General features: G+C 45.5%; 1 protein-coding gene across 3 annotated transcripts in view; it reads left to right on the top strand.

The window, feature by feature from the left end:
- TRIO (trio Rho guanine nucleotide exchange factor) overlaps positions 1-14,117 on the top strand; it is a 365,439-nt gene that overhangs the window by 310,977 nt on the left and 40,345 nt on the right. For 2 of the 3 annotated variants that reach the window (XM_055245954.2, XM_063619580.1), the window contains exons 35-37: positions 5,100-5,392; positions 6,803-6,973; positions 9,619-9,714. In XM_055245954.2, the coding sequence (XP_055101929.1) occupies positions 5,100-5,392; positions 6,803-6,973; positions 9,619-9,714 (560 nt within the window). The other variant, XM_055245955.2, reaches the window with a different exon arrangement.

The following is a 14,117-nucleotide window of genomic DNA, read 5'->3' as shown; positions in this document are numbered from 1 at the left end:
CCTGAGAGCACTGCACACAGCCCCAGTTCCCGCCCACACCTCTCCCTCCAGACCTCCCTGCAAGCAGAGGGAGCCTGCTCCAGCCTCAGCCAGCTCAGAGAGGGGCTCCCACAGTGCAGCAGTGGGCTGAAGGGCTCCTTAGGCGTGGCCAGAGCAGAAGTCAAGGCGGTGCTGAGAGCGAGCGAGGTCCGCCAGCACGTTGTCACCTCTCAGTGTGATCATGAGCCGATTCCACAGGGCTCTGACCACAGGGCTCTCCTCCTGAGGGCTACTCTTGTTATGGGTTTGAGCCATCCACAATCAAATCCTGAGCAAAAAAGTAAGGACACAGTGCCAAAAGGACAGGAGCATGCCTGCATAGTGTGGGCGTCTAGGCAGGGGGCTTCATGCTCCTGTGTTCACAGCCATTAAGGCCTCTTCTGGGGAAAGGCAACTGTGTGCACAAAAGTAATTTAAGATCTTCCCACGGAGACTTCAGAATTCTAGAGCTCTGTGTTTATGGTGTGATGTATCATCCTGTGTCTAGCAACTTTGGAGACCTTAATTCTACTCAAGATACCATTAGGACATGGGATTTAATTCAAAATTCGCATCAGAGTAGCAGATTTAGTGGGCAAAGTCTATATTTTCAGGTAGTTAAAAATAATAGATATGTTATTTCATTCTGTTAATGATGGTATTAATTTTAAAGCTTTTTAAACTCCTAATGTGTACATTGTATTACAACCCAGCAAAGAGCATAGACATGGGCTATTACATTCCATCGATTTAGGCCAAAGGAATTTCTATTGTGAAAAGAAAAAAAAAGAGTTTTTTCTCCACCAGAGAGAGTCAAATAGCATGAAGTATTGAGCATTCTTGTTAAAATAAAAAAAAAAAAAGAGAGAGAAAGGGTCATAATTGTCCCTCTATATTTGCAGACTTCTGAAACAAAATTTTTTTCAAGGTAAAATTTTTTAAATTCCACAAAATTTTTCTCATAATTTATGAACACTGCTAGCATTTTTCTAAGTCATAAATATTCTGGTGAAATGAAAGAATGTCACTTCCATCATTTGGTAAGTAGGAACTCGGGGCAAGAACTGCTTCTTCTCGTCAATGGCAGTTGTCACACAGTCCTTTGCATTTGATCTGTGGCACTGATGAGCTCCCGCCTGGGCAGCCCTGACCTCCCCCTGCCCCATACTAGGAGGGATCATTTAGGCTATAGCCACATTTTTAATGCTTAACCTGCCAGGTAAGCAGGAAATCTCTTTCAAACCAGCTTCCCAAAGTGCAAAGAACCAAATCCCTTGCAGCTGAGCCTACAGAGAGAAGCTGGGGAATGACGTATTTAATTTCCTTTTCTTCTTGAACCATTTTTACAACAACTAGCTCCTTTCCCAGGCAAGGCTAAGAGTCCTGGGAATCCTTCGTAACGCCAGCTGGGTGCCACAAAGCATTATTAATTGGCTGTGGTTCCTTCTCTCATGCATTCAGAGGCTGCTGGATCTGCTGAACAGTAGGGAGGTCTGTGTGCTTCAGGGCTGCCTTGCGTCCCTTCCTGCCCTGCACGCTCTTTTCCAAGAGCACGCCTGCTTCTCTGTAGCCCTGCAAGTCTGGATGGATAGAGGGACCAGGTCAGAACACTTGGTAGGAGTCACTTAGGCTTCATACCACTCCTTTGCCAACTCCCCGCAAGTTGTAACTTACAGGCCCAAAAATGTCCGTGAGGTTGATTTATTGGCTGAAGTCCTACTACTTGTGATGTGTAAGTGTTCTGCTTATGAATGTTCAGACCTGCACTTGATTTCATTTTACTAAAATAAGTGGGCCTGGGTCTTTTTTTTTTTTTTTCCTCCATCAGTTTTTCCAAGGCACAGCGGAGCTCCGTGGTGACACCTCACCACATCTCAGGCATCCGGGGTGTCTCCCGACCTCCCCACGGGCCACACTCATAGTTCCTTGTCTTGTGCAGTTGTGAATCTATGTCAAAGAAAAGACTGTCCTTAAAATATGAGCTGTGGGCCAGCTTGCTGTTTCTTTAGACTATTGATTTCTGATGTTTCCATGTAATACTTGTGTGCCTACTGTATGCCAGTCACTGTGCAGAGCCCTGGAAGTACCTCAGGTCCCAGACAGAGGAGGCCCCTGCCTTCCTGGAGCTTTTATTCATTCTCCTGACCCAGTGCCTGGGTTACCTGTGCCCACCTCCCTCAAAGGCCAGCTTCAGTGCCATCTCCTTCAGGGACCCTTCCATGATTCCTCCTCCTGTTGCCCCTTCTCAACCCTAACAGGGTTTGTACCTCGCCTATAGTACAGGATAATTTTGTGATCCAAATACCACTGTGTGGTGAGTCACATGGATGAAGAAACTAGGTGTTCCTTATCTCTGTCCAGTGGGAAATCGGGGGCTCGGCTCCAAGTCACAGCACAGTAAGTGACTGTGAAATCTGCCACCTACTCCACCTGCTGTGAGCAGTGCAGGGTTCTGCTAGCAGTTGGTGCTTTAAAAAATATTCATTGAATAAATTGTCATCTGACATAGAGATTATCCAAACCCTCGCCTTCTCTTTGTCCTTCCTGAGGCTAGGAACTGTGTCTACCTCATTTGCATTTTATCTTAAATCAGCACCCGAGAAAGTCCCTGGGAATGGATTTCATTCTTTTCCTACCTCTTCCAGACCATACCGAAGGAAAGTGAGACTGACAGGGAAATGTTTTAGTAACTCTTGTTTAAAAATAGAGTAAATATATGAGAAAATCCATATACATATATGTACACAAACATAATATAGACACACATACAGAGGGGAAAGGGTTATCATTCTTTAACAGATATCGATGGGTTCTGAACCAGAGTTTGCCTCTGAGAAAAATCTAGATTTTGAAGAATGAATGATCCTGCCTAAAACACATCATCTGTTTCTGGAAGATTATACCCTTCACTAATCTGTGTCTTGGTCGAAGGAAGGAACGGGACAGCAGTGACGGGCGTGTGCTGTCTAGTCCCAGTTTCGGGAGCACTTGGTGGGAAACTGCTGCTGACTTTGCTCCTGTAATCACAGGGTTCACCTGCAGCAGGGAAGGGCATCCAGAGCCAGAGAGGCAGTGTAGCCCCTACAGGTATCTGCGCAAAGGAGTAGCTCGCAAGATTACTTGACTTGAGAAGATAGCAAGCACAGCGAATGACCACCATCGTCACCGTTCTGCTTTCTAAAGTTGGTCACTTCATTCCATGCCACCATGGTGGAGCCCCTGAGCCAAGAGCTCAGGAAGGGGCCCAGCAGCCTTCACGCTCACTGGTTTGCAAGTTGTACAGTAGACGTCACACAAGTCCGTGGATTGGCTGAGTGTCCGCTGTCACCCAAATTTCAGATTTTTAATACAAAAATTAGCTGGGTATGGTGGCAGGCGTCTGTAGTTCCAGCTACTTGGGAGACTGAGACAGGAGACTCTTCAACCCGGGAGGCGGAGATTGCAGTGAGCTGAGATTGTGCCACAGCACTCCAGCCTGGGTGACAGAGCGAAACTCCGTCTGAAAAACAAAACAAAGGAAAATTGGATTTTTTTTCTTTTTTTCTCTCGAAATGTCATCCACTCCAGATTGACTATATTTAATTTTTGAGATCCAATGAGAAGCTGATTTGGATATATTTTCTATAGAGCATTTTGGTTATTTGAGGAAGGCTTCTCCTCCTCGCATTTCTTTTCTTTTTTTTTTTTTTCTTTTTGGAGACGGAGTTTCACTGTCATTCAGGCTGGAGTGCGGTGGTGCGATCTTGGCTCACCGCAAGCTCTGCCTCCTGGGTTCATACCATTCTCCTGCCTCAGCCTCCCAAGTAGCTGGGACTACAGGCGCTCACCACCACGCCCAGCTAATTTTTTGTATTTTTAGTAGAGATGGAGTTTCACCATGTTAGCCAGGATAGTCTCGATCTCCTGACCTCGTGATCACCTGCCTTGGCCTCCCAAAGTGCTGGGATTACAGGCGTGAGCCACCACACCTGGCCCCTCACATTTCTTTTTTTTTTTTTTTTTTTTTTTGAGACGGAGTCTCTCTCTGTCGCCCAGGCTGGAGTGCAGTGGCGCAATCTCGGCTCACTGCAAGTTCCGCCTCCCGGGTTCATGCCATTCTCCTGCCTCAGCCTCTCCGAGCAGCTGGGACTACAGGCGCCCGCCACCACGCCTGGCTAATTTTTTGTATTTTTTTAGTAGAGACGGGGTTTCACCATGGTCTCGATCTCCTGACCTTGTGATCCACCCGCCTCGGCCTCCCAAAGTGCTGGGATTACAAGCGTGAGCCACCGCACCCAGCCCCCTCACATTTCTTTTAAAATGTGGTGGCATTTTTGTTCATTGTTGCTGATACTTACTTTGGCACATGCGGTAAGTTTGTCAAGGCTATGAGCAAAGTCCCTGTGTGCCGCCGTGGCCTGGCCGTGATCAGGAAAGAGGCTGAGGGCCGCTCCTCCGAGAGCCCCACCAGCTCTGCCGCTTTCCAGTCACCGGCTTTGTCCTGGATGCTGGTCTCCCAGAGGCTGCTGCTGGTCAGAGTCTCACCAGCACAAATCACTGTCATTTTATCCGTAATAATTACACGATTCTGCTTTTGTTCACTGGTAGAGAATCAAACTAATGCATTTCTGCGACAGGATTAGCTTACAGTAAGCATGTCAGTTGGCAAAGCTAAAACTTCTCAAAATTTCCTTTAAATTCATTCTTCTTTCTTGGCTTTTGTCAAGAAAATGGGTGAAAATGATTTTAAAATTCTGCTCTCCAATGTCCACAGTACCAATGTCCACAGTATTTTATGTGATGAATGACATCTTAAATCTGGCTGGTAACGATGCTGGTCTTCAGGATTGGTGACATGGGTGATTTTGGAGAGGACAGTGCATCTTGAGAATGATCATCTCTAGCAGAACTCAGGTTTGCTACACATTTGAGAAGAGAGTGCGTGTAAAGCATCAGCCCGTCATCTCACACCCCGTAGGCAAAGCCCGCAGGCGAGGCGTCCCAGCCCACTGGCTTCCCTGCAGCCTGCGGGCTAATGGCACGGTCTCCCCACCGGAGAGTCTGTGCGAGTCAGTGACACTCCCTCTTCTTCTCCCTGGCAGACTCACTCTCCGTCTCCAGCAATGATGCCAGTCCACCCGCATCCGTGGCTTCCCTCCAGCCTCACATGATCGGGGCCCAGAGCTCGCCGGGCCCAAAGCGGCCGGGCAACACCCTCCGCAAGTGGCTCACCAGCCCCGTGCGGCGGCTCAGCAGCGGCAAGGCCGATGGGCACGTGAAGAAGCTGGCGCACAAGCACAAGAAGAGCCGCGAGGTCCGCAAGAGCGCCGACGCCGGCTCGCAGAAGGACTCTGACGACAGTGCGGCCACCCCGCAGGACGAGACGGTCGAGGAGGTGAGGCTCTGCCTGCTGGGCTTTTGCTGCAAGAATAGTTGCTTATCTTATGAGTAAACTGGTTTGGTTCTGTTTTCCACGCTTACTCAGAAATTACCATTCAAGTCTCTGTTTCGCAGACTGTGATTTAGTGGGGGCACCTTGAAAGAAAATTGAACCCAGTAAGCACATTCAGGACCACGTGTGGCTTCTGATTAAAACCAACAAACAAAACAGACCACCATGTGCCCCAGGCCCAGTCAGCCCCCAGGCCTGGGCCAGGAGGGAGCCCAGACTGTGGCTTCGGGACCCTCTCCTCCCCACTCCACCATGAGGCAAAGCCAGAGGCTCTGTGTAGTCTGCAGAAGATTTGGGCAGTCTCTGAGCTGATCATTGTAGCAGCATTTTGCAGAGAAAGCTCAAACTGGAAATTTGGAAGGACTTGTGGAGTGTTTGCATTTTCCAATTGTTTTTCCCCAATATTTATTATACTTACAGCTTGTCTTGAGTAGAAAATAACCAGTTAATTTACTTTGTTGACCCAGTAGTAAACATTGGATTATTCCCATGTCACCAAAGATAAGTGCATGTAGGTCAGCCAGGGATTTTTTATGTCCTATTGACAAGGGGAGGCTTTAAATTATATTGCAAGAAGCAGAATTCCTTCAGGATGCTGGAGATGGCCTTCAGCACTGGTGGTGTCAGTGAGGGGTCCTCAGAGTGTTTAACTTGGATCGACCCCTGACTCAAGTCCCACACAGGTTCGAAAAAGAAAAGGCAGAGAGTGGGGAAGAGATTTGTGTTATTTGATTTATTTGGCAGATAGCTGTTTTCTGCTGTTTTTTTTCCTGGGCATATTTTTGCCATGAGATTTTGTTGCAGTGTAGGGGTTGGGATGTACTATGTACCTGCTTGATAAACATCTGTCCTCTTGGGAAAACTAAAACTGAAATTTGTTTCTAAAAGTGAGAATAGAGGAAAAGGATACTCAAATCCAGTGCTTAAAATGCGTCTTGGGTTATATTTTTTATGCCCTTATTATTTCAGTGAACTTTTCTATAGCAAGATACCCAAAGTGAAATCAGCTGGACCAAAGGAACTAAATCAACATGAGGGTTGTAGCTCAAATTTTTGAACCTTTTTAAAAATTGGCTTCTCAAAGATGAGCTGTGTTCAGAGCCTAACAGATCACATTGGCAGTCCCTTTATATGACGCATGACACATTCAGTGGCCATTCTGTCATCCAAGTTGACAAGCAAGGCCATTGGGTAGCAGGAAGAGAGGAAAAGTTACCATCAAGGTCAAGAACAGCTTTGTTGCTGATTTCTGCCATCCCAGTCTCTCTCCCCACCTTGTTTCTCCAAGTAACCCTTGGTCCATGTTTGTGAACTGGCCTGGAATATAATGAGCAAATCTTGATTGGATTTCAGAGAGGCCGGAACGAGGGCCTGAGCAGCGGTACTCTCTCCAAATCCTCCTCCTCGGGGATGCAGAGCTGTGGAGAAGAGGAAGGCGAAGAGGGGGCGGACGCCGTGCCCCTGCCGCCGCCCATGGCCATCCAGCAGCACAGCCTCCTCCAGCCGGACTCACAGGATGACAAGGTAAAGGGGAATGAGGGCTGGGGGATCCATGCCTACCGCGCCGGGACAGGGCACGCTCGGTAGCTGCTCCACACTAGCCTCATTTCAGGAGACAGGAGGCCCCAAGTTGTGGAAAAGGGCAGTGCACTGCTCTTTAAGGCAGCGTCAGCCTGGTTGTACCCCAAAAGTATGAGTAACAAAGCCGTTTAGAATAGCAGTAGGCCAGCGGGTGCAGTTTTTCCTACACATGTGGCTCAATGCATTTTTAATGATGCTTCAGTAATTGCTGCTTTTAAAGTAATTTTAAAGTTTCCTAATGTATTGACTTGAATCCCTGAGAGAACAATCAGAGATATCCCATGCAGGTCTGCCTGAAGGCATCACTAAATGAAGAGTTGGCCATCTCCCCTCTGTGAGGTTTTTGCATGCAGGTTTCTGGTTTGAGATGAGGTTACATCACTGTCCAGTTACTTTTTCCAACATGCCAGACATTAGTTTGTAGGATCCCTACACTAGAGTGCAGGCATAGTTGTCAAAGTGTAGGAATCAGTTGAAAGCTCTTTGGGTCTACCCAGGGGCTTCAAGCCACGAAAGTCATTTGTTTTCTTGAGTTCTCATGTAATCTAAAATTATTTTGTCAGCCCAATTATAGAGCCCTAAAAAATAAAATAGCAGAAAGGAAACCTGCTCAGTGTGGCTTGCGCATCCTCTAGCATTCTGGCCCCGTTGTGCCCCTCAAAATGGTCAGGTGTTGAAAATCACACTATGAAGCCATTACTGGTGATGCTTTTTTTTTTTTTGGCAGTAACTAAGTTTTCTGAGTAAAACATAACTTTATCAACATTTTCCCCCAGGCTTCCCTTTTTCCTTCCCTGACTCCCTTGTCAGTACTTGCACAGTCACTTGCCAGATTAATCACCCTCTATTTTACGACCTGGGATTGGCCTCAGCCAGTGCTTGGCAGCTGTGAGGCCAAGTCAAATCATGCACTCCTCTTAACCCGAGGCAGAGCTGTCCACCGCCCCTTGTTGGTGGAAAGCTACTCCCTCCTCCCTTTTTAACACGAGGCCAGCACACTGTAAGGGTGCCGTGGGACCTGCAATGATGGCTGTGAGCTGCAGGACTGAGCACAGGTTGGAGTCCTGGGGTTTTGTGTGCATCTGAGGTTCAGGCTCCCGCCGTGTGTGTGGGGGAGAAGGAACAGGGAGCCTGAGGTGAGAGGACCACGGCCCCCCACCCCACCCAGTGCACGGACTACCTGGCTATGACATGGGGCTGTGTGGTTTCTGTGACATTTCCTAAGCTATTTTGTAATACGCTAAGCCATGCCTTTTTGAAAGCAGAAAACTGGCATTTCTTAAATCTGGGTGGTTATCCAAACATTGAGGGGCTGGGCCTTGTCGACTTACTCACTCAATAAGGGAGCATTTTTCTCCATTTAAAGAGTGACCTGCACTGTATTCTTCTGTTTGCTAGAACCATTTATTGGTTACTATGTTACCTCGCTGAGTATTATCAGTAGCAGTTCTTCATTTACAAAAATCTGTAGTGATTTTCCCACACAGTATATAATCTCGTGACTAATTTTTTGTTTTGTTCTGTTTTCTCTTTTTGTAAACTTTCACTGCAGCATTATGTTGATTTGTGTTCTGTGTCTGTTTTGGCTCAATTTCCTTACCTTTCCGTTTGAATTTTTTCTTTGTTTTCTTCACCCCATATTCCAAATGTCATTAGACCAAACCAACATTTGTTTTGCAAAGTGCATATTTTGACCCACACGTGTAAAAGCCTTGTTGTGAGTGTATGAGCCTGTATCTGTCTGCTGTGAGACACGCATGGCCAGGACAGCCCGCTGTGGGTCGCATGCCTCGCCGCTGTCCTTAATATGAAGCAAGGTTCATATTATGCCCCTTCTAGTTCTCAGTTAATTAACGGCTCAAGTAATCTGCAAACACATCGTGTTTGCTAATTACTGAAACTCGAACTTAGTAGCCCTTCCCCCAGATTTCCTGTCAACCCCTTTACGCCCTCGATTCTAGCCATAAGTGGCATCTGATAGCTTGTGAGGCCTCAGCTCTTCTGTACTCTGCACTAATCATGGGGAAATGGATGGCACAGAAAATGGTGAGCTCGTCCCCCTCCTTCCCTGTCTGGTCACCGCACCCCGCTCCTTTCCTCTTCCTCATTTCTTTTTTTCTTAATCCCATAAACACAGTAAAGCCATTTCTTAGTATCCTGTTTTGTTTCCTGATTATTCCAGGATTCTCTCACTAGACCCTAAGCCTCTCATTCTGCCGTAGGTCAGATTCTCTATTCCTTCTCCCTAGCCCAGAACCTTGCCAGCATTTGCGAAAGTTACGGTTAGAACGTTCCCTTGCCTAGTCACCTCTTTGAAAAAAAACACTACGATGTTACATGACTGCGATTAAAATCAGACACTGTCTGCTTCCCACATGTATCTCAGACAGGTTTTATTTAATGTTTCTTGTCAGAATATTGTAAATTCAAAAGGATAACTTTAAATAAATGTAAACAAAGACAAACTTGTGGTCTTTTTGTCTGGAATTACTTAAAAAAGAGATGGAGCTTGCAGGGGAATTTACTGTCTGACCAGTTACTAATGTGAGCCCTTGCCCCACCCCCCCTTTTCTTAATTTCTTCCGTAGGCCTCTTCTCGGTTATTAGTCCGCCCCACCAGCTCCGAAACACCAAGTGCAGCCGAGCTCGTCAGTGCAATTGAGGAACTCGTGAAAAGCAAGATGGTGAGGCCTCCCAGAGAAAGTCTGACTTTTGGAAGCTGCTCTGTGTTGCTACTTGCAGATGGATTTGCGCTTGTCTTTGTATTGCTCTGGGCTGCAGAATGTGGCTGTGGCTTATGGCACATCTCAGGAGTCCCCATGACCACCCTCAGGTTCACTGATATGAAGGACTCAGAGAACTCGGAAAGCCGTTATTCCCACATTTGCAGTGTATTCCCATGAAAGGACACAGATCAAAATAGGCAAGGGAAGAACTGCATAGGGCAGGTCTCAGGGAGTGCCAGGTTCAAGCTGCCAGCCATGCTTTTCCAATGGAGTCAGGCAGACAGAGGATTGCTAACCACAGCAGCTCACCTGAGCCTTGGTGTTGAGTGTCTGTTTGGGCTCAGACACACATGGCTGACTGCTCTGTGTGGCTGACCTTAGGTAGTCTCCTGCCCCTCCAGAGATCAAGACACTGTCACATTGCTAGCATAGACTATTTGCCTTGGTCCAGGCCCCCAGGTAAACAGACATTCTCATCAAGCAGAACATTCCAAGGACTTACAAGTTCCCTCCTAGAAGCTGGGGGCAAACCTCGCTGCACATACCCTGCCTGCAGTCACTGCAAATGTGGTCAGCTCTAGTCTGTCTGAAGATGTGCCAGGGTCAGTGGTACCCACAGTTAGACTCTCAGTTTTGTTTTGCAACCCCTGAGATCTTTCATTTGGGTTTACAATGTGTAAGAGAGAAGGGCTTGCATTATTATATAAGGGCTTTATTTTCTTAGTGATCTCTTTGTTGCCAGTTGGCCAACGTGGGTTCATTTGATAAAAGCTCCAAATTAAATGTTGGTTCTTTGAAGTAAGACAGGCATATGTTGCTTCTGATTCAAATCAATCAATTTCTGTTTTTGTAGTTTGCCTAACTGGGAAGTGGAAAAACCACCAATGGTAACGACTTTTTAGACTGGTATATCCTACTATCCCTATAAAGACAACATCTTTTAAAAGCAACTCCTCCCAAAGTAAAAGCCCTCAGTCTGTCTCAGCAATCCATTCTCCAGAGGTAACCACTGCGAATAGTTCCGTTTCCCTCCAGACGTTTTCCTTGCTGGTGCAAACATATATATGTGTGTGCGTTTTCTTTCCAAATGGATTCATTCAATTTTTAAGACTCTAATTAAATTAACACATCTTGAGGATCTTCTCACGTCAGTACATACAGATTACCTCTTTCCTTTATTTAATAACTGTATAGTATTCCTTTACGTGGATTCTATGATAATAACACCACCGAGTGCTTATTCTAAGCGAGGCGCTGTTCTAAGTGCTGAGCACGTATTAATTTATATACTCCCACAACAACCCTATGAGGTTGTTATGCACTATTGTTGTCCCATTTTACAGATAAGGATATTGAGGCACACAGAACATTTAAAAACTTGACTAGCCACTAAGGGTCAGAGACAAGATTATGCTATAATTTATTTAAATATATTCCTAATATATATTTGTTTCCCATATTTCTCTAAACATCCATTACATGTTTGTGATTACATTTGTCAGGTGAATTTTCAACACTGGAATTGCTAAATCAGAGTATACTTCTTTAAAGTTAGAAGTTTCTCTTCCTGCATTTGGGCGTTAACTAGGTACCAGATATATCGTTCCCATTTCTTCTTTCATCCACAGACAGCCTCTAATGAAACTGATTGACTGAGTCAAATGGGAATTATATAAAGAAAAATTTGGACTGACGTGTCACCCTGCCATAGCTAGAAATTTCTCCCCAGGTAATCATGTGGTGTTCTGGAAAAGACCCAGTGAGCTTTGAAATTGGACAGGAAGCTTGCTAGGGCGTGGTAGATAACTCGCGAATTCGGACTCCACTGGTTAAGATTTTGGAATCAGGCCGGGTGTGGTGGTTCATGCCTGTAATCCTAGCACTCTGGGAGGCCAAGGCAGGCAGATTGCTTGAGCCCAGGAGTTTGAGACCAGCCTGGGAAACACAATGAGACTGCATCTCTACAAAAAAATACAAAAATCAGCTGGATGTGGTAGCGTGCACCTGTAGTCCCAGCTATCAGGAGGCTGAGGTGGGAGGATCACCTGAGCCCAGGAGGTTAAGGCTGCAGTGAGCTGAGATTGTACCACTGCACTCCAGCCTGAGTGACAGAGTGAGACCCTATCTCAAAAATAAATAAATAAATAAAGGAGCTTGGAACCATGCCAGTATGTACTGAGTTCAGCTACATCCTTGGTATCTCTTTAAAAGACAAGTTGATAAAACTGTCTAAATGAAGGGTGCTTAAATTGTATCCAGTGAGTTTTTAAGCATCCTTAAACTTTTTTTTTAAAAGCCATTTATACACATCAGTTAAATGACCATTAAAATCATTCTTACCAAATAGCTGAAATGGTTTCCCAGGGAATGCTGTGAGGCAGATCTGGCCACTATTCTGCAGGTGTTTAAATCGTATTGCATTTTATGTGGTCTGTGATTCATTTGTAATTAATTCCCGTGGACTTCCAAATGGAGAGGTGGTCTGTGGCATGGTCAATTTTGACTCTTACTGGCTTCATCTCCTTTTTCAATTCTGAGGAATGAAACTTTCTCAGTTTACTCAGTGAAACTGAGTTATTTCTGCTCACTTCAGTGGGCATAAAGCTGTTGGCATAGGAAAGGCATAGGTTTTGGAGTCAGATAGACTTGGGTTCACAGTCTCCTTACGGTGAGTTCCACCAGGCAAGTCCTTCAGCCTCGGAGACTGTCTTTCAGCTACACATGGGAGCTCGCAACCAGGTTCCATCCACATGGGCGTTCACTGGTGCCTTCCCCTCCCTTTGGAGAACCATGTTTGTACTTTATGTGATAGGTTCATCCCGTCTTCATTCTGCCAGGGAATGCGATCTAAATTCTCCCCTCTTTTTCTGGTTCAAGAGGAGCATCACGCTGTGTTGGTTTCCTGTCACTAATGCTCTAACATCACATGGGAACTACTTTTTGTCAGAAAATACTAATGCATCATTGTAATATCCTCAGCTTATACTGACTCTGCAGTAGATCCTTAAGCATCCATATATGTTTTCTTGTGGGTGATTTCTGAGGCTGTCGCTCATTCATAATTGGATTTGAACACTGCATTGTTTATTCATCAGAAGCTGTGTATGTTTATTGGGTTAGGGAGGAGAGGAGAGAAGGTGTTCAGCGGTTACACAGTATGATGTTTAAGGAACTGAACCTACCTAAACCTAAAACCTGAGGATTTGACTCGAAAAATAAAAGCCACCCTGAAAACTGTTCCCTGGATTCACTCGTCTGGCTTACCTCCACATTCTTGATGCAGCTGGTTATTTTAAAGGCTGTGCATTTTTCCTGCATGTTGGCAATAGAGTAATAGTTCCCTGCCACCACAGTGACTGTGTGAACTTGACTTTGGGGTTTTCTTCTCTTCACTAATCAAAATATAAAGGGAGAAACAAGAAAGAATGAAAATAAATGAAATCACATCTAACTCAAGATGTTAGAAAAACAACAAAATAAACCAAAGAAAAGCAGAAGGGATGAATTTATAGAGATAAAAGCAGAAATTAATGAGCTGGAAAACGGTAGCGTAATAAAACCAAAAATTTGTTCTTTAAATATAGGCATTAGGTAACCATGTCAAGAAAATAGAGAACACAAATTCCCAAAATTAAGAAATTATAAGAGGAAAAAATGAGGAAATTCAAGCAACCATAAGATGTTATTTTGTTCATCTCTTTGATAGTAAATTTAAAATGAAACCTGAATGAAATGGGCAATTTTCTAAGAAAAAATAATTTATCAAAATTAATCTCATCAGAGGTAGAATATTTCTGTAGACCTATCTTCATGTAAGAAAGAGGAAGTTGACAAGGACACAAAAAACAAGAGAGTTTCACAAATAATTCATCCAAAATCTGTGAAGTCCCAGTGGCTGCAGTTTTGAGACAGCCTTATGCTGGTGACAGCCTTCTCACACACATTTGTGGAAGAGGCAAATGGGCCTCATGAAGGCGATAAGGACGTCTAGCCACAACCGCACCGCTTCAGGGTGTGTGCACCCTCTCGGCAGCCCATCTTGTCAGGAAAGATCAGATCTAGGACAGGCAGCCGAGGGGCCTGGAGACTCCATTGTTGCAGGTTGAGAAAGCTGGAAGACAGGTCCCCATGGACACTGATGAAGTCCGTGACTTTACCTCCCTGCCCTCTGCAGCATCAGGGGCATCTGGAGCCTTTCTCTTTCTTTTCTTTTTTTCTCGCTGTTCAAATGAACAGAATTCAATCTAACAGGCTTCAGCTGTCCAGCTGGGGGGATGGGGGGTGGGTGCAGAACGTCCTCCCTTCGCTCTCAAAAACAGATGTGATCTGATGAGCGTGAAACAAGCCCTGCTACTCCCGGC

Source organism: Symphalangus syndactylus, chromosome 16 (genome assembly GCF_028878055.3).
Source record: "Symphalangus syndactylus isolate Jambi chromosome 16, NHGRI_mSymSyn1-v2.1_pri, whole genome shotgun sequence".
Taxonomy (NCBI): Eukaryota; Metazoa; Chordata; class Mammalia; order Primates; family Hylobatidae; genus Symphalangus; species Symphalangus syndactylus.
This window is presented reverse-complemented; position numbering and strand designations above follow the sequence as displayed.